Here is a 22,174-nt window from a genome sequence, read left to right as displayed (position 1 = left end):
TCTCCAAAAAAAAAAAAAAAAAAAAACTACTCCTCACACCCTTTCTGAATCCTCTCCATCTGAATCACCTGAATACTTTCCACCTCCTTGTCATCACCAAAAATCCTAGGCAACTAGATCAGTGCATAGTAATCAAGATGGGGGTTATTATAAATCCAAAGATTTATAATAACCTTGATAACTAACACATAAGGAATTGACAGCATACACTAGAAATATAAATTAAATAAACTTTAATATATACTTTCCGATATTTTGGCAAACGTCATGTTGCCATCTTCTTGGGAACTTAATACAAAGACAAGTGCACACAAGTACTACATAACAGCAAATGACAACTGAAGCTAGGAGGCTAACGTTTTCCTAAAGTCCTGATGGTGCCTCCTGGCAGGCTATATTGGTAGTTCTTGGCCTTTGGGCTGAAGTTCTTCTGATAAATGTTTCCCAAATTTGGGGCAGTCTCATGCATCCAAATTTGTTGAGGTTTGGCAGGTTCCTAAGGGCTGAGGCTGATTCCATTAATAGTCTTTCATATTTGAACTTGCTGCGGTGTATTACTGTGGCTTTCTTCCATCTTATTCTGTTGCGAGTATCCAGAGCGTGGTCTGCAAGCCCAGAGTGGCTGTACTGGTGAAATCTGATGTAATCCTTGTGTTCTGAGATTCTGATATTTGCTGTCCTGCCTGTTTGTTCAAAGTAGGACAATTTACAGCTGAAAGGGACCTGGTATACACCAGGTAGGTCTAGGGGAAGTGGTTGGTCTTTAGTGGAGCGGATAAGGGATGCCATTTTTCTATGTGGTCTGTAACAAGTGGTCAAGTCATGTTTTTTTAAGATTTTGTTGATTTTTTCCGAGGTGCCTCGGATGTAGGGAATGGTGATGGATTTAGAATAATCTTTTTTATAAGGGGGAGGGGATGGTGGGTTGTGGATAACTGGGTTAAGTATTGTTTGGATTTTTTTTTTTTTGGGGTGGGGTAGCCATTGGCTGAGAAAGTGTCACGGATGTGATTTAGTTCAGTGGTTAGGGCTTGATCATTTGAACTGATTATTTTTGCCCTGTTGAATAGTGTCTTAATAACTCCATATTGTTGTGTGTGTGGGGGGGGGGGGGATGATGGGATTGTTGGTGAATGTATCTGCCTGTATGGGTGGGTTTTAAACTGAGAAAACCAAGGTTCCATCAGGTTGGCAGGTGACTAGTGTGTCTAGGAAGGGGAGGTTATTGTTTTCCTCTTTTTCCAGGGTGAACTTGATTCTAGGGTGTTGGTTGTTTAAGTGTGTTAGGAAGGAGAGGAGTGAATCCGGGCCATGTGGCCAAATAGCGAACACATCATCAACGTAGCGAAGCCACATGGTAGGTTTTTGTGGGGCTGAGTTTAAGACTTTCTCTTCAAAAGTCTCCATAAAGAAGTTGGCGGGGTGGGGAAAGTGGTGAACCCATGGCTGTCCCCTCTACCTGTTTCACAAAATTCGTCAAAACTGACCATTATGTCATTATGTTGGAGTGTAGGGTTTTCTATACTGGCTTTGAAGTGGGCTGAGTTTTTTATGTGTGATGGTGTGTTGCCAGTATAGTGTGAGAGCGCTTTGGTTAAATGTTTGGCTAGTTTGTAAGTGGGAGAATCAATGCCAATCAACACTGCTGGGATAATCAAGTCATCCCTAACTGTGTAAAATTTAAACACTGCTTTGTCTCACAGAAAGGTCTCCGTATCTACAACTGGGCTAGCCAGGCTTTACTTCAGGAGCAAATTACCGCTACACGCGGTTCCCTAGCCGACATAAACAGAGCTATCTTAGCGCTAGAAAATGAGCTTTCACATACGCTTAATTGCGAGCTTTGGTCAGTCCTACATGACGTCTCGTGTACGGCAGCTAATAAAGAAATCGAGTGAATACGGAGCTGACATATCAACAAGTTTGATAAATTAATAAAGAACTCTGAGTCTAAACCTAAACTACAAACCAACACTGTAGTTAACCTTTCTTCAGTTATCTTGAAGCCTGAAGCACTCAACGCTCTGTCATGTGGTCACAACTTCGCCATTGCTCCTAAGAAATTACTGGCCAAGGAATTAATGATCCAAATTGAACGCGGGATTTCCCATCTTCCAAACCACATAGCCAACGATATTAGATTGGATGTAGCCTGTGTTCTCAAAAAAGCAAAACCTCCAAAATCCAACATATCCATTAGTGAATACAAGTCACTACAAGAATTGAAGAGAAACAAAGAAATAGTAATCACCAAAGCAGATTAGGGGAACGCCGATGTGGTACTCAATCTTAATGACTACAGAGGTAAGCTCAAGGCTCTACTATTAGATCGATCCACTTACTTCCCAATTGAATACAATCCCACCCACTCTCAAATTAGAAAACTCCATAGGCTCCTTAAGAAGGTCACTTCTTGCCCTGTGGAGATTACCAACAGACTGAAACCCTATAACTCTAGACTCCCCCCCCCCACCGCATATATGGGCTCCCAAAAATACATAAAGAAAATAGAAAATGTGCCATTACGTCCCATAGTGGATGGCATTGATTCCTCCAGTTACAAACTAGCCAAGCATTTAGCCAAAGCGCTCTCATACTATACTGGCAACACACCATCACACATAAAAAACTCAGCACACTTCAAAGGCAGTATAGAAAACCTTACACTCCAACATAATATGACATAATGGTCAGTTTTGACATCTCCTCCCTATTCACGAATGTCCCCCTCAAAGAAACCTTAGAGCTAATCCAAGCTAAATTTCCTCCCAATATCTCAGCCCTATTTCAGTTTACAATGAACTCAGGCTATTTCGTTTGGCAGGAAAAATTCTACAAACAGATAGAGGGAACAGCCATGGGTTCACCACTTTTCCCACCTTTGGCCAACTTCTTTATGGAGACTTTTGAAGAGAAAGTCTTAAACTCAGCCCCACAAAAACCTACCATATGGCTTCGCTACGTTGATGTGTTCGCTATTTGGCCACATGGCCCGGATTCACTCCTCTCCTTCCTAACACACTTAAACAACCAACACCCTAGAATCAAGTTCACCCTGGAAAAAGAGGAAAACAATAACCTCCCCTTCCTAGACACACAAGTCACCCGCCAACCTGATGGAACCTTGGTTTTCTCAGTTTATAGAAAACCCACCCATACAGGCAGATGCATTCACCAACAATCCCATCACCCCCCCTCACAACAATATGGAGTTATTAAGACACTATTCAACAGGGCAAAAATAATCAGTTCAAATGATCAAGCCCTAACCACTGAACTAAATCACATCCGTGACACTTTCTCAGCCAATGGCTACCCCCCCCCCCCCAAAAAAAAATCCAAACAATACTTAACCCAGTTATTCACAACCCACCATCCCCTCCCCTTCACAAAAAAGATTACTCTAAATCCATCACCATTTCCTACATCCGAGGCACCTCCGAAAAAATCAACAACCAAAAAATATCAACAGTCGCCTGATTACAAACGTGTGATGAAAGGGACGGGAAGATTTGGAGCTACCCCAGAGAGCATTCAAAGTAAATACAATTAACCACTGCTTTGAAATGAAACTTATATGAATAAGCAAATATTTACTAATATTCATTAAGCGCCGAAATACGCAGGAAGCAAAGTTTGTGAACCAACACCAATGTGTGAATCTTTCCATTAAAATATAAAAAATAACAAAAAAAGATATAATAAAAGTTAAATACGTTTCTTTTAAGATAAGAAAAATCTACTTAGTTCTTAAAACATTTTAAATTTGTTTTCATTACTTCACAGCCCCCCTCAACAAAATCTACAGCCCCCAAGGGGCCACGACCCACAGTTTGGGAAGCACTGATCTAGATGATTTCACGTTGGGAAGAATTATTGGAAAGCTTGAAGAAGGCTGTTGCTGATATTGCCAGAGAGGTTGGAATCTCGCATAGCACTGTATCCAGGCTCTGGGAAGCATTTCAAAACCAATGGAAAGTGTTCCAGACATTTGGTAAGAGTTTGCCCTTTTCTACCATGGATCATGAAGACAGATTTTTGGTTATAATAGCAAAACATAATTAACACACCACAGCAGGTCAGCTTGCAAGTCGGTTCTAGTCAAGTACAGGCATACAGATATCTTGGCAAACTGTGACAAGATGTCTGCAACAAGTACGCTTATATGACCGAAGGCCTGTAGCCTGCATACCTTTATCCACATCTCATCGTAGAGCATGTTTTCAGTGTTGCATCCATAAAAACTGGACAAGATGCCACGGGCTAATGTACTCTTTAGATAAGAGTAATTTTAGTCTTTCCTTCAATTCTAGATGACACTTGATATGGCATCGAAGTGGTGCTGCTTACCATCATGGAAACGTTCTTGAAAGGGATAGATATGGTGCAGGGGTCATGGTGTGGGGAGGCATTGTGCTTAACAGATGCATCTTTTAGACACCAGTGTATTTCCAAAAACAACTGCACCATCATCCAACTCAACAATATGGTATCCTAAAAACATTGACTCACAGAGCCAGATCTATCTGTTCTAATAACAATGCTCTTACCCACTTGTATCACACTTTTTTTTTTTTTAGGCAATTGCTATACTCCCCAAAAATTAGACAAAATACTAATTGTTACTTCGAAATTCCCTTCATTGCCTAGTATGCAAGACTACAGCAAAACTGTTACCATTCCATACACATCTGAAAAGATATCTAGAATACTTAATTAATATCAACTGTGCACCACATTTAAACCATATATATCAAATTGGCGACTCTCATCTATTCACCTAAGGACATACTCTCTCTTTTATCACATCCAAGCAGTGCACGAAGTGTCCTGTACTTGTGACTTGGTTTACTATGGACAGACAGGAAGAACTATTGATATCCAACTTGGAGAACCTAAAAAATACATTCAGTATATCATTATGACAAGTCAGGACTAGCAGAAGATATCTTTGACACCCCTTCACACATGATGAAATGGAAGAAAATAAAAGTGCTACACAAAAGTCATTAGAAGTCAGAGATTGTTTTTAGAATCAGCAGCAGCTTCAAAACATTCTACAAACCTCAACAAGTATGGCTGTACCAATTTGTCATAAATCTGGAAGACAGTCATTTTAAGTTCAAATTATCATGTTGGAGGTTTAATGGAATATTTACAGCACTAGGAAAGGATTAAAAACTAATTTTAATGCTTCCAGTATTTCATCTCAGTCACTGAGACATTTTCAGGAATTACAAATAACTCGTAACACACGCTCAAATACAAAACAATACTAAGTGAAATATGTGCGTGACTAAAGTCCTATCTAGGTGGTGCACCCTCTAGGAGGGGGGGGGTAACCCATAGCAGTATGATTACCCCCCCCCCCCCACACACACACACCAATTTTTACATGGAAAATTTTGAAAAATGAGCTATAGACTCAGCCCCTCTCAAATCATTTATCTGGCTAAGATATGTAGATGATGTGTTCTCTATTTGGCCTCATGGCCCAGACACATTAGACTCCTTTATCAGTCACCTCAATAGCTTACATCCAAGAATCCAGTTTATGAAGGAAAAGGAAAATAACAATAGTTTACCCTTCTTAGACACCTTAGTAATACAGCTTCCTAATGCACTATATACAGAAAACCCATTCTCACAGGCAGATACATTTGCAAACTCTCCCAGCACCACCACTCTTCTCAACAATATGGCATTATTAAAACCCTAACCAATAGAGCCCACAATCTTTGTTCCAGTGGAATCTCTCTTTCAATCGAATTTAACCACATACACAACACATTTCTTTCCAATGTCTACAGTGATTACATTATTTAAAAAAATGATCAGTTCCTCCCCCATTCCCCAGCCATCTCTTCACAGAAGGATTTCAGAAATGCCATCACCATCCCCTACGATGATAAATTTAGTTTAGTCCTTTATCCAAGTGTAAGCAAACAAAGTTTGCACCTGAAGTAACTTCAGGACTGAGGCAACTCGTGGTAAAGGTGGACAAAGCTCTCATCACTCCTTGTCTTAGTATCTCCCATAATGCAAAGCACATCTCCTTGAAGAGATGTATAATGCTATGCATTAAGGGAAGGGCCACTACCCAGACCAGTTTCGACCTTTATTGAGGTCTCGTCAGTGGGAGCCAGACCCAGAGGTGGTGATACCAAGGTGGAAGCAATGGAGAAGTCATATTTGCCTATAGGCGTTGCCAAAAAGTGTCTCACCTTATTATTAAATTACTCTGGATTTAGAGAAAGATGTTGGAACTTTTTTCTTTTCCACTTGGTTAGACTATGATAAATTTAGTTTAATCCTTTATCCAAGTGTAAGCAAACAAAGTTTGCACCTGAAGTATCTTCAGGGCTGAGGCAACTCACGGTAAAAGTGGACCAAGCTCTCATCACTCCTTGTCTTGGTATCTCCCATAATGCAAAGCACATCTCCTTTCAGACATGTATAATGCTGTGCATTAAGGGAAGGGCCACTACCCAGACCAGTTTCGACCTTTATTGAGGTCTCGTCAGTGGGAGTCAATATCATTTCTCCATTGCTTCCACCTTTGCATCACCACCTCTGGGTCTGGCTCCCACTGACAAGACCTCAATAACGGTTGAAACCGGTCTGTGTAGTGGCCCTTCCCTTAATGCATAGCATTATACATCTCTGTAAGGAAATGTGCTTTGCATTATGGGAGATACTAAGACAGGGAGTGATGAGAGCTTGATCCAGCTTTACCACGAGTTGCCTTAGGTCCTGAAGATACTTCAGGCACAAACTTTGTTTGCTTACACTTGGATAAAGGATTAAATTAAATTTATCATAGTCTAACGAAGTGGAAAAGAAAAAAACTTCCAATCTTCTCCGTGGCACATCAGAAAAAATAGCCAGGTCCTTAAAGTACAACCTCGACACAGCTTTTAAGCCCCACCATAAACTTGCTATCCTCATCTGTTCTAACAAAGATTAGCTCCCTCCTTTCTCAGTGTCTGGAGTATTTCCTGAAAAGTGGCTTACTTTGGACAGGCAGGTAGATCAGCAACCATCCATTTAGAAGAACACAAATCATACATCTGCAATCATGACTATGGTCAATCCAGCCTTGCACACCATGTTTTGGATAAAATCCACAGGATCTCCTGGAGAAAAACCACCATGCTCTACCACAGTAAATTCAAAAAAGAAAGACTGTTTTTAGAATCTGCGGCAGCACTCAGAAATCAATTGAATTTAAATAAATATGGTTGCATAAAACTTCCCAAAATTTTGGAAACATTAATTATCAGAAATTCCACACTTTACATCCTAGGTGTCCTAGAATGTTATTGTAATCCCTGAAGATGTTTCAGTGACAGACAAAATATTGGAAGCACTAAAATTAGTTTTTAATCCTTTCCTAGTGCTGTAAATATTCCATTAAACCTCCAACATGTTGTCCTCCCTGCACTTAAGCCTCAACACAAAGATCAAATTAATACTTGTCTTTCCCTTTAACCAACAACAGAGGATGCCAATTGGGACTTTAGTGTTGTCTGTTACAATTTTTAAACTGGTCCCACTGTTAGCAAATTGTTGCTTTTCAAGTACTGACAAACTGTCTTTATGCTCTGAAGATGCTAAGTAATTGAGGGACCACTCACAATTCCTTGCACTTAAGCTTCCAAAACGGTACTGCCCATATTAAAAAATGATACTTAAATATAATCTGTTTACTAATATAACATAATTAACATTCACATGTAACAATCAATTTTACATTAGTTCACATTAGAAATATTATATTCTCTTATATATAAATTGCTTTACTTCAATTTGCTTCTACAATTCTTAAGCACTACAAAAGCACTTCTAAGAAGTCATGGCATTATACAATGCCATGATACAATGTAGAGCATTGTATAATGCCATTACATGTCAGCAGCTGCAAGTGAGGCCCTTTTTAATTATGTAATTTTCACAATAAATCACGTACTTCTGGCAGACTATGCCGAAATAAAATTTGTTACAATGACAATTAAAGGAATAATATCTACATTCTGTCTATTAAAAAACACACACACTATATATATATATATATATATATATATATATATTTCACTTACTAGAAAAGATGATGGAAAAAAGTCCATCAACTCCAGAGAAAATATATCACTATCAATAGGAATGAAACCAAGTGGAAATTCTAACACTTTCACATTTCCATAGACTCCTTCCTGTTCTAAAATCAGGTCACACACATGGAGCTTGTAAAATAAAAAGAAATTTGCTTATTTTTTAACATCTAAAATTAAAAAACAGTATCTATGAAGATGATTATACTAAATGAGTTTGCTATATGGATGGATATTGATTGCAAATGTAAATACAAAAATAATCACTTGATTATTAATAAAAGCTGAGGTTTTGTAATGTAACAACAAAACTTTCAAAGCATAATAGATAAAAGTAGTAAATATAACAGATATAAACACTATAACTGCTTTAAAAAAATTTTAAATTTGATATTTTTGTAGATTTCTTCAATTCTAGTAGCCTGCAGCTGGAATTAATACAAGAAGAAGAGTAATAATACCAACAAGTAAGAAAATTATAACAGGCAATCATAAAAACATGCATTTTGTAATAGCATTTTTATAGTGACAGTGTTTATTATCACAATAACCTAATCAAAGGTTTTTGGCATACCTGCTATACATATAATTTTCTGTTACCAACTGAAATTATTTAACAAGTTTTAATAGTGATCCAAAATATCAGATTTCAGTGAATTTCATCAACCTGGGATGGAATTATCATTTCTCAAGTTGTTTTTCTACTTAAAAATTGTCTAGTTGTGGTAAAACAAGTTATTGTTTCAAATTTTTTTTCCAGGGGTTGCTAAGGGTCAAACTAGATAACTGGGAGTAACCCTCCATGTAGCTTTTTTATCAGAGCTTTTCTTCTAACATAAAGTGCAAATCCTCACCTTCTTATGGTATACTACTAATGGGGTACACCACAAGAAGGTATCCAGATAGATAGCTAGATGCTGACTAAGAATGGGTTGGCAATTTGGAATTTAACCAACCAAGTTGTATTCTTAGTGACTTAAACCAAAATAATAGAACTTCCTGCTGGTAGAGGCATTGCCCAATTAAACAAAGGCTCTGCTGTTTTCATCAGGAAATCAGAGTGAATAGCAAAACCAAACCCCAACTCAATATTAACAGAATTCAGGATTGGCACCCTCAATATAAGAAGAATCAATCAAAAAAAAAAAAATCGAACTAGCAGAAGAGTTGATAATTACCATATCAACATAACAAGTATTACTAAAACAAAGAAGACAAAAAGAGGTGAACTCTTTTTAAACAACAAATATAAGATGTCATATTCAATGATCAGGGAAGAGAAGCTACAGCTTCTCTTTACTGATCACTGAATTGCAGAAAAAGAAGCCATAGCTACTTATTTTCCATGATCAATAATAATCAGGGAAAAGGAATAGCTATAGTATTTAATACTAAATATAATGATGATAATCTTGAACAGCACACAATATCAGAGTGATGTGGACAAATATCAGAATGGAACTGAACAATGCCTGTGGTTCCAGAGAAGATTCTACTAAGGAAGAAGTGGAAGAATTTTTCAAGGCATTCAAAAAGGTAGCTGACAAAAAAGAAAAGGCTGGTCCTTGTTGGGAATATAAACAGAGTAGGACATATAGAATTGAAGGAAATACTGGAAGATAGTTTGATGTGAAATCAGGTGTAAGACAGGGGTGCACACTATCCCCACTCTTATTCATCATCTATATGGATAACATTATGAAAGCAGCATTAGACCTGATATCAAAACTAGAGATATTCAACTCAGCTTTCTACTTTATGCAGCTGACAAACTCCAGTAGAAGTCTGCAGGATTCCTTAACTAAAGAACAACAACTGTAAACAGATTTAGCATGAAAACCCAGCAGTAAAAAGATGGACTATGAATACAGGCACGAATACTGAAAACATCAACTGCATCCTGAATAGAAAATGGCAAAATTATATTAGAAATCAAGATATTAGGAATGAACTTGACATTGTTATCATTCCTGAATGTGTGAGCAGAACTCATCTAAGGTGGTACAATCACTTAAGCAGAATGGGAGGAGAAAAGTTAACAAAAGAGGTGTTTGGTGGCAGATAAAGACCAAAATCTAGATACATTGTTTCAGTCTGAAATGTCCTAGAAAATAGAAATATATAATGTGACAATGATGGAGTGCTGAAAATGATAGATTTAATTTCAAAGAAAGTTGGTAATGGGAGATTAGCAATAATATACATGTAATCCTGTACATCCTCTGCACCTTGAGGTTACATATCAGGAAAAACAGTGATGATGACAAATTTAGTATGAAAATTAGCCATATAATGATAAAACAGTGAAAAAACAAAAACATGGAAAAATCAACTGATTCTCAATGAAAAAAAAATCTGCAACAAAATTAACCTTTCAAGTATTTGGAAAAAAAAAAAAAATTAATAATGATAAATTTAGTAAGGAAACAGATAACAGGATAAGAAAGCTAGATGGTGGAGAATTAGTTGAATAAATGTGTATAGTAAGACAGAAATTAGCCAAAACACTAAACATAAAACAGAGTTCAAACTAGCATTAACTTATGGATTCTGATAATCTGGTTAGAAACAAAACAGTTGAGAAAGACTAATACCCACAGATGTAGTCGCTCATCTTTGATCAACTGTTTAAATGGAAGAAAACTGTGATAGGAAGTTCTGCAGACAAGGAAACTAAACTGATGTCAATAGTAGAATTACATTATATATTTTAATATATATCTTTTTTTTTTACATTATTTTATCTTTACATTACATTATTTTTATTTTCACATTAAATATGAAAACATTAGAAAAGAACTGGTCACAGCATTCAAGATTTTATAAGCAGAGCTAAAAAAAACAGAAGACTAAAATAAAAGACCTAACACAAATAACAAATTAATTTGGAAGAAAACTGTTAACAAAAACTTAGTAATAAGTAAACTTAAAAATGCAGTATTATCATATATCCTGTACAGCCCGAAAGTATATTACCAGGAATTTGACGATGAAAAATACAATATGCAATTTTTTTTTTAAATTAAGAGATCACTTAGTTATATTCATATTTCATTTTTATGAAACCTCTACCTAGTGTTATAAAAGTTTATGAACCCAGAGAACATCATATTAAGTAGAATCGATTACATGTTATATATAATATAGGAGTAATCTATTTATTTATTATTATGGAGATACCTCCCTGGGGTGCTTAAGAGTCAAAGCTGTATAACTGAGAAGAGACCTCCACATAGCCTCTAAAGGAATGCGGAGAACCGACCAGGACTTCTGACCTAATGTCCCATCCTCACCTTCTCGTGGTGCACCCTGTTGGGTATCTACTTGGATACTGAACGAACGAGGATGGGCTGGCAATTTGGGATTTAGCCGACCAAATTGTATTCTTATTGGTTAAACCAATATAAAAAACGATGGTACAACATGACAAAATTTCATGCTGGCTGGGGCGTCACAGAGTTAAACAAGGTCCCCGTTGTTTTCGCAAGGGAATCAGAGTGAACAACGAAAAGTCAGCTACTGGAACAAATCTGAAAACACACCCTAACTCAACATCACCAGAGTTAAAGAACAGTACTATCAACATAAGAAGCCTGAATGGCAAACAAATGGAGCTAGCTGAGGAATTAGATAAGTACCAAATCGACATAATAGGGGTGACTGAAACAAAAAAGACAAAAACTGGTGAGCTCTTTCTGAGCAATAAATACAAAATGCTATATTCAGGCAATAGCAATGGCAATCAAGGAAAAGAAGGAGTAGCCATAGTATTCAACATAAAATATGAAGCTAATCTTCTTGAATGGCAGTCAGTCTCAAGTATAGTGATTTGAACAAATATGAGAATCAGGAACTGGACAATGTGACTTATTTGTGCCTATAGTTCCACAAAAGGTTCTACTAAGGTAGAAGTAGAGGAATTTTTTGAGTGTTTAGAAAAAGCAACTGACAAAATGAAAAAGGAAAAGTTGGTCCTTGTTGGGGATCTAAATAGCAGAGTAGGAAATGATTGTGAGGCATACAAAAATATTTCGGGAAAATTTCGAGAAAAGAGCAAAGCTAATAATAATGACAAATATCTGTTGGATTTCTGCTCAGGACATGGACTGGTTATTACTAACACCATGTTCCAACATAAAAAAATGTGCACAAATTCACATGGAGAGAAGATGCAAGGAATAAGAAAAGTCTCACTGACTATGTTATTGTTGATAGTGATGTTTTCTCCCTGGTGCAGGACACCAGAGTGTACAGAGGATATAAAATTAGAAGTGATCACTACTTAGTCTTGAGCAGGATAAAATTGAATTTCACATTGAAAAGAATAACATGTAAGAAAGTTTTAAAGCGAATAAAAGTTAAGCAGCTCTCAGATGTGAACTGTAGACTAAAATACACAAAGATTATTGAAGAAAAATGAAAGAGTTTGAGAACAGAAATCAAACCTTGGAGATTCAGTGGCAAGCCTTGAAGAAAGCCCTGATTGATTCAGCTAAAGAGGCATGTTGTTAAGTTGTCTGCAAGGATGGAAAAATCAGAACTCCATGGTGGACACAGAAAGTTAAAGAGGCAGTGAAGGAAAAGAAGAAAGCACATCAAAAGTTCCTGACAAATAAGTCAGCTTGTGTTCTTAGAGAATATAGATACAAATGCAAGAATGCTAAACACTGTGCAAAACTAGCTAAACAAAAGTCATGGGAGGACTTTGGCAAGAATATAGAAAATAAATATCAATAAGGTGGCTAAATATTCTGGAGGTTGTTGAAGAAGCTTAGAAATTGAGGAAAGAGTGCTGTAAAAGGAGTTAGAGATGACAAAGGTGACATGAAAACGGGAGAAAAAGATATCTTTGAAGTATGAAGTAATTACTTTGAAAAACTGCTAAATGAAACAAGCGGTGATGACAGCACTGTGGTAAAAAAACACTGACCAGGCATGCAGTCAGGAATACATATCCATCTTGTAGTAGAAAAAGCCATCAAAGGCTTGAAATGTGGAAAGGCAGCAGGAGTAGATGATATTCAACCAAATATGCTGAAGTATGGTGGTATAAGAGTCTTACAGTGGCTGCACTGCATAATTCAGAAAGTCTGGACAGAGGGATGAATTCCCAATGATTGGAGTAAAGCTCTCATAGTACCCATATAAAAAAAGGGAAATAAAACTGAATGTGAGAATTACAGAGGTATTTCCCTACTGAGTGTTCCTGACAAGATCTATGCAAGTATATTTGAGAAACGGTTGAGAAGAATTGTGGAAGAAAAGCTTGGTGAAGAACAAGCTGGATTCAGGCCAAATAGAGGCTGTCAGGATCAGATCTTCACTTTACGACAAACAGTGGAGAAAGCATGGGAATATAACAAAGATCTGTATTTAAGTTTTGTCGATTTGGAAAAGGCATATGACAAGGTGCCAAGAGAGAAGCTATTCAATACGCTACAGCTATATGGTATCAATGGGGCATTATATCAAGCAATACTAAGTCTTTATTTGCATTGTAAGTCAGCAGTTAGAACTGAAGGAAGTACAGGAAGATGGTTTAATGTTCAATCTGGTGATAAAAAAGACAATGAAAAAAGCAAAATCATTGAAAATGATGTCAACTGTGTTGTGAATGGAAAACCTGTGGAACAAGTAAAACATTTCAGCTTAGGCATGATTTCTAGTGAAGATGGTAAATTAAATATAGAAATAGACAACAGAATCAGCAAAGCTGGTATGGTGGGAAGTCAATTGAATAAATTCATATGGAATAAGAGAGAAATTAGTCGAAACACCAAATTAGCTGTAAACAAGACAGTGTTCAAACCAGTTTTAACTTATGGATCTGAGAGCTAGGTCAGAAGTAAAACACTTGACCAAAGACTAGAGACCGCAGATATGAGAGTCCTGAGAAAGATTATATGCATGAACAGATGGCATCAATGGCAATATCATATTAAAAATGATGATATGAGGAAAGAATTTGACATTGTCAATATCCAGGAATGCTGACAATGTCAACATTCCTGGATGCTGACAGGTGGTGTGTTCACTTAAACAGAATGGGCGAAGAAAGATTAGCAAAACAAATGTTCTCTGCCAGGTTGGCAGCAAAACGATCCAGAGGAACACCAAGATATAGGTGGATTGATACGGTACAAAGTGCCTTAGACGATAGAAATATAAGATCTGATAATGTTGGAGTCTTGACAAGTAATAGACTGATTTGGAGGAAAATTGTAGATAGGAAGTTAGTAATGATGTAATTTTTTTCATGTAGTACTATCATATCCTGTACACCCCTTAAGGGTACATGGCAGGAATTTGATGATGATGAGATACCTCCCTTTTCTCCCCCATCCCTATTAGGATGATTTGAGCCCCCATCATGGGGAGGCGTTAAGTATTTATAACTGTACATCCGTGTGTGTGTGTTCATGGGGAAGTTTTGCCTGTTCTGAGGGACGAAAAACCAGAATTTCCAGATGAAAACACCTCTACCTTCATTTGAGACCGGCTAACACACCTTTAGTCAAAAGAGACCAGATAAAGGTTCTTGATGTCATAGACATGGATCGAACCCAGGTTTTTCCGACAAAAGGGCTTTGTCTATACTGCATGAGCTATGGAGGTTCTGGGGAATCTATTAAACTTCAGGCACTGATTCTTTGAGTGATTTTAAGCAAAAAAAAATTTTATTGACATGTGGTATCAATTACAATCTCTGATATGGAATTGAGGGGAAAAAAAAGGAAAACTAGAATACCATGTTTTGTGTTTTATTTTAGAATTAACAGTTACAAAGTACATCAATATAATCTTAAAACTTATTTAGAAGTGGTCACTTAAATAAAATGGGAAAGGAGAGATTAACAAAACAGGTGTTTGATGCCAGAATGGCAAGAGAAAAAACAGGAAGACCAAGGACGATATTAATGCAATTATAAGTGCCTTAGGAGACGAAAACGTAAGTTCCAGAAATTTTAGAATTCTGACAGATAGCACACTAATTTGGAGGAAAATCATTGACAGAGTGTCAGTAATGCAAACTTATGTAGTACTATCATCAAATTCCTGATACATTCCCTCAAAGGAGTGTATATGTATATATATATATGTATATATATATATATATATATATATATATGTGTGTGTATATATATACACACACACAAGGGTGGTCTGAAAAGTTCTCAGCCTAACAATGAAAAAATGAATTTATATTTTCAAAGTTATTTTAATTTTTCAACATAATCTTCCTTAAGACTAATACATTTATTCCAGCGATGCCCCAACACCATTATCCTGCTCCTGTAGTTGATCTCAGTAAGATCTGCAAAATACCCCTCTAGAGCTGCAATCACCTCTTGATTCGAAGGAAAAACTCTGACTAGCAAGGAAGAGTTTTATTTTTGGGAAGAGATAGAAGTCAGAGGGAGCCAAATCGGGGGAATAGGGTGGATGTTCCAACAATTCATAGTGAAGATCCCTTAATTTTACCATAAAACCACCTTTGTGGACAGGTGCATTGTCCTGATGAAAGATGATTTTTTTTCTTCTGCAAATCGGGTTTTTCTCACAAATTTTTTCATCTAGCCTGGTTAAAAGATCAGAATAACATTCCCCAGTTATCGTTTCACCCTTTTCAAGATGATTGAAAAGGGATAATAGTGCATATCCCAAATCGAAAAATTAATAAACAAAATGTCTTTAGCATCCCAAAACACCGATGCCATGACCTTTCCTGAGGTTGGAACCGACTTTGTCTTCTTTGGCACTGAACAACGACTTCTGTCCACAGTTTTGAATGCTATTTGGATACTGGTATGTAATGGTGAATCCAAGCCTCAGCCATAGTAATAAATCGACACACAAAATCAGTTTTATTCTTGTTAAAATGTTCCAAGCACAGTTCAGAGATTTTCATGCGAGCACATTTTTGATCTCCTGTGAGCAAGCGTGGCACCCATCTTACGCAAAGCTTTTTCATATGCAATTCTTCATGCAAAATATATCGTACACATTCTTTTGAATTGCCTACAGTCTCAGCAATTTCATGCACTTTAACTCGCCGGTCATCCAATACCATATTCTGCACATGATCAATGATTTCTTGTGTTGTTATACTTTTTGGACATCCTTCAAGTGGATCATCTTCAAGGCTGGTGTGGCCACGATTAAACTCAGCATTCCATTTCTTAATTGTCAAAAACAAAGCCGAAGAGTGCCCATAAACTTTTATGAATTTCGAATTAATTTCTTTTGGCAGTAAACCTTTTACAAAGAAATTTATAACCACACAATATCAATTTTATCCATTTCAAGAGATACAGACAACACTTTTGTTTCAGACAGCTGTACAAAACAAACTACTTGATAGAATGACTTGCAATTTCACATGGAAGCTTATGACAGATGTATCAACTTAGAAAAAAAAAAAATCTTGTCGATAGTGTTGCCATCTATGGTCGAGGCTGAGAACTTTTCAGACCACCCTCATATATCAGGAATTTGATGATGATAATACAACTTACTTGAACCAGAAAATCAATTCTTTTATTAAATGAATACTAATAAAGATGTTATAACAGTTGTGCAAAACGCCTATCTTCTAGTTGGATACAGGATTCCATGTGTTGAAAATGTGTGCATTATTTTCTCTCCATAATTGGTTGGCAAAGCAGCATTCAAAATTCTCTAATGGATAAGGGAAATGAAGGAACATAACTAATTTTTCAAACATGATTGTTTTCCCACATTATGATGATCTAATTAACATTTTACACTACTTAATCAAAACCATCATCAATTTAATGTGGGAAAACAGACCATTATGATCCATTAACTAAAAACTGATTGTTAAATTCAACTGTCATATGCTAATTTTAACTAGCCTATAAACTCATTATGCCTATTATTAACTATGCCTTGAGTAAAAATCACTTCAGTGAATGAAACATACCAGCACAAGAGTAGTCAAACCAATAACAAAAAAAATTATTACAAAAAGGTTTCATAAATAACAATCTTGTATAGTGACACCATTCATTATCACAAACTGAGCTTGGGCCTAAAAACACCCAATTACACTATTCCAACTAATTAGTACAGAATTATTATTAGATTTAATCATTTTGCAAATAAAAATGATCATACCACATGGAAAATTTAATGTGCATATCCCAAATCTAAATTTTTAATCAAATGCATTGAAGCCAAAGTGAAGTTATTGTACATATAATTTTTTTTTTGTTTTGTCCCTTGGTCTCTTGCAAATGATCTAGTTGAAACAAAAAATTGGAATGGCTCAAGCAATTTCCCTAAGGATACCAACTGCTGAATTGCAATAAAAATCAGTTTGAGCCAGAGTTGTGGAATAGCATATATACAGATAGACAGAATGGATCTAACATGTGCTTATGCATTTTAAGGTTCTCAACAAACGAGACAATGCTGCTTATTTACAAACTCTGAGATGCTTGAAACAAGCAAACCATAACACACACATGCACATTCGGACAGTATTGCAGCTGTAATACTGTGACGTTTTGTTTCTATATATATTCTTAGATTTTAAACGTTTCTTTAACTTAATATTCGTTTCCTATCACTTCCCTTCTTTATTGTTCTACCATAAGTATAATTTTTCTTGCCTGGGATCTCCAGATATTTATTTGATTGAAGACTGCGCCTCTGAAAATCCCCTATAGGCAATAGATGATTTTATAGCCTAGTAGATCAATTAATCACTTATCCTATTTTAGCCAAGGTTTGCAGTCATGGCAAAATTTACTTATAAATCACTACTAATCATTGGGGTTCTGCTATCAGGTCCGAGTTTATTTTTGAATCAGTGCATTGCAAAAAGATTGAATCGAACAACTATTTTTTTCAACAATAACAACAAGTTTAATTTCTGATCAAATAATTATACATCACATGAGATCATAAGATTCATTTATGGAAGGTAATTCTTCGAGAATAAGAAAAAATTATCATAACAAAATTATATATATTTAATACTAATAGTTTTAATATAAAGTATGCTGTTTGAAAGTCTAAGTAAGTGCGAGAGAATTCAATAGAAACCAAAGTTGAGTGATTGAGAAAGTAGTGATTAGTAGTGATTTATGAGTAAATCACTACTAATCATTGGGGTTCTGCTATCAGGTCCGAGTTTATTTTTGAATCAGTGCATTGCAAAAAGATTGAATCGAACAACTATTTTTTTCAACAATAACAAATTTAATTTCTGATCAAATAATTATACATCACATGAGATCATAAGATTCATTTATGGAAGGTAATTCTTAGTCTTTCTCAATCACTCAACTTTGGTTTCTATTGAATTCTCTCGCACTTAGACTTTCAAACAGCATACTTTATATTAAAACTATTAGTATATTAAATATATATAATTTTGTTATGATAATTCTCTCTTATTCTCAAAATTCTGTCTTAACTTGTCTATATATAAAAAATGAAGAACTATTAAACTACTAAATATGAAAACTATTTGGGTGCGCTTAACATTCCCAATTTAATGTCTATCAAAATACAACATACATGTATACAAATATATCTCTCAGAATCTCATTCCCTTCAAGTACTTAATCATAATCTAGTCAATAATATTTATACAATCCACTTCATTGAGTTTCAAACACACTCAAATGGTATGACACCAGGAAAATACTCTATCATAAAATTCAATCATAAGTACACATATAATCAATCAAAGAAATTTCAATAGCTCAATATTTTCTCCCAGGGAAATTAACTGCGCTCATGTTTCACTCATTAGCTATTTTACACTTTTATGAGAAATGTTAACATTCTAAATACTATCTCCTTAAACCAGACAACTTAGCAGTTCGATAGGGAATCCTTTCTTAAATCGCAAACAAATTATGAAAAAAAAAAAAAGACTCGCATGGGTCTCTTTCTATCTTGTGTCTTCCGTCCTTCTTTCCTTATTCCGGTGCTTGAGTGTGGTTTCTCTCCTCCGTTTCATGTTTTGGAATTCTCCTCGAAGCATTATAGGGCACCGATTAATAGTCGTGGCAGCTGGCGGGATATGGGGTAGGCTTTTTCCGGCATCTTGAACTGTCCGGCGAAGGATTTCTGTGTAGGTCAGGTCGCATGCTTACTTGACGTCAGGACCAATACGGCAAGATTTCTCCTTAACTTATCGTCTCCGGATATCTTCGGCTGTGACTGGAATGACTATCTGTGGACGGGCCTCTCTGTCTTTCCTACCGGAAAATACGACACCTCATCCTCAATCTCTCGTGGATGGATCACTCAGGATGAAGAAAAGGAGGCCTCTCTTATCTTCCAACCAACCCTTTTATACACCAGAGTCCCTGCACCTTTGATTAAGTTTTTGGGACCCCTAGCGTCCACGTGCGAGTCTTGCTAGTAGTTTGGAGAACCCTGTATTATGTTTCTCGAAAATTCGCTGACAATCTTACTTCCACCCTTTACTGCCTTAATCTTGTCTACGGGCCTTTCCTTTTGATTTGCGCCGCGCCCTTTCAATATTGACCTTGAAGGTCACCTGCAATGGGTCTTGCACACAATCTTCAAAAGTCATGCTGAATTCGGGCGATGCTCTTAGTCTCAATACTTCTACATCCCTTCTTAAACAATGAGAGAGTTAATTCCCCTTTGGGCTTATTTTGCTCTTTATACAGATGGCTTTACATAGATGGTTAAAATATACATTTTTACAAAAATTATTCAGGTGAATTCCTACTGTAAAAAGTCGATGTTTTCAGATGATTTATTTTGGCAACATCAAATTTTTACACAGCTACTAGTAGCCAATTTTGTTTCTATTTTGAATGTATCTTTTATATTGATTGTGTCTATGCCCATCTGGAATTGCGTCAATGTTAGCTTTTTTTTTTTTTTTAAACTCACTCAAGAAACAGGTCCCTGAAGTTTAACAGATTCTAGTTGGGACACCCAGTAGATTCCAACGTATTACATACTCCAGCTGGTAACTTAGATACACATTCATAACATTATAGTGTGGATAAGTTTATACACATATGCATGTTTCTTGGCGGGGAGGGAATAACTTGAGCTTAATTACTGCATATAAAACAAAAAAATAGGATGTCTCTAACCTTTCTAGGAACAAAAATGATCCAGTATTTAATATCCCTTTCAGAATGCAGGCTAGCATTAATGTGATCAGTGATAATCCTGACAGACTGAACTGTTGCTCTAACAAGATAAACACATCTAAAACATAAAAAAGAGAAATAAGAAACAATTAAATTAGAAGCATGAATACTCAATAACAGTAGTCTTGTTTGAGGCAAAAAAAAAGCAATATTTAAATGAAAAAAACAAATAAGGTAAGTATATTAGAAAATTCAGCACAGCATAGATCTTTATTTCTTATTAAGTTATGTTTTAAATAGAAATTAAGCAAAGCATGTGGTTAAGACAAATTACATGTAAGCCACAGTACAAAAAAACAATTAGCTTTAACATCTCTTTTTTTTACAACACCACCACTACCCATAAACACAATAGACCAGGTTCATTCCCAATCATGAGAGGAAGTTTAGTATATCTGCTTTTCAACATATATATTCTGGGTTCAAATCCCACTGTGGATACCTCATTAATGTCTTTAGATAGTAGATGAATTGTCTGGTGTAAGACTGCCACTCCTAGAGATTTTATTTTCTAACTTTGCACTGAAACATTGCTACATACTATGGTCCTACATGCAGGACCTGAAGAGGCTTAAAGCCACAACATCCTGTGCTCTTCAATTCCAGACTTGGGGTTTGAGAAGTCATTTTCTGGTAAGTCCTCCATGCCACCAGTGTACCCTGCAAAGCATGAAAAGAGAGAGTGTCTTGAAATCAGCCCGAGAGTCCAAAGCTTGATAAGTCCATATAACTTTGCTGACACCATGCACCTTTAAAAGATATGGTTGCATAGGTAAATTTCAGTACAATGTGGTGTTCTTCCTGGAGTAGCTGTACTAGGTCTTGGTTTTCAGCATAGTAGGCAGCTTTCTCATGATGGAGGGGAGCGAGTGGTCGCCCAGCGCCCGCAACTTGTACATCAATAATAACTAACTCATCTCTCTCTCTCTCTCTCACTTTACAAGGTCAGATTTCCTCATTCCAATGTTAGTCCTATAGTGGGGTTCTACTGCAGATATTCAACCTTTGCTCTTCAAGCTGTTCTCTATTACCCTCACTATTGCATTGTGTATTCTGACATGTATTTATGTGAGCAATAACATTGAGCAACATGAGCCAAAGTTTCTATACTCCAAGAGCCTTCTCTGAAGTTCTTGTCATCACTTCTTCCCTGATGTTGAAAGTTTTTTTCACTTGGTTATACTATAGATTAAAGATGCCAAGAAATTATATTCTTGGTATCATCCTTTATCCGAATGTAAGCAAACAAAGTTTGCATGTGAAGTCGTTTCATGACTGGCTACTTGTATATAGAGGCTAATGACTTTACATCAATTGCCTTAGTATCCCATAATGCAATGCACATATCCTTAGGGATATGTATAATGGTATGCATTATGGGAAGGGCTACTACCCTGACAGGTTTCAACCTTTATCGAGGTTTCTCATCAGTGGGAGCCAGACCCAGAAGTAATAATAAGGTTGAAGTAATGCAGAAGTCATATTTCCATATACAAGTAGTCAAAAGGTGTCACACCTTAACTAAAATATCATCACAACAAGGGAATACCAAGACCTCATGGTTTACAGTGGCATGGGAAAAAGCTCGTGGCAGATTGTGAGGAAGACGTAACCAAAAACGGTTGAGCAAATTGCTACATCCATCTGGGGAAGTACTGAGAGAGAGACCTTACTTAGGACCAACCTATGATAGTCTAGGAAGAAGAAGAAAACAATTCAGAATGAAGAGCCTCTATAGAGGTTTATATGGAACTTTACAAAGAGAGGAAAGAAAAGATTCCAGAGTAGAAAGAAGAATGGACTATTGGTTAGAGACAAGAAATTGAAGAATGGCAATTCAATTTCTTGTCTCTAACTTAGGGATGCAAGAGAAAACATACATGACTTTAT

General features: G+C 36.3%; 1 protein-coding gene across 2 annotated transcripts in view; it reads right to left on the bottom strand.

The window, feature by feature from the left end:
- The window catches only part of LOC150100412 (vacuolar protein sorting-associated protein 33B-like), a 257,234-nt gene that overhangs the window by 209,175 nt on the left and 25,885 nt on the right, over positions 1 to 22,174 (bottom strand). For both annotated transcript variants that reach the window (XM_090402344.1, XM_090402342.1), the window contains exons 4-5: positions 20,225 to 20,342; positions 8,100 to 8,240 (exon numbers count right to left, since the gene is read on the bottom strand). In XM_090402344.1, the coding sequence (XP_090258470.1) occupies positions 8,100 to 8,240; positions 20,225 to 20,342 (259 nt within the window). The remainder of the gene's footprint in view (positions 1 to 8,099; positions 8,241 to 20,224; positions 20,343 to 22,174) is intronic.

This window comes from Typopeltis vanoorti, chromosome 13, assembly GCF_054136105.1.
Source record: "Typopeltis vanoorti isolate ZY-2024b chromosome 13, IOZ_Tvanoo_1.0, whole genome shotgun sequence".
Classification (NCBI taxonomy): domain Eukaryota; kingdom Metazoa; phylum Arthropoda; class Arachnida; order Uropygi; family Thelyphonidae; genus Typopeltis; species Typopeltis vanoorti.
The sequence above is the reverse complement of the archived record's forward strand: the minus strand, read 5'-3'. Positions and strand labels throughout refer to the sequence as shown.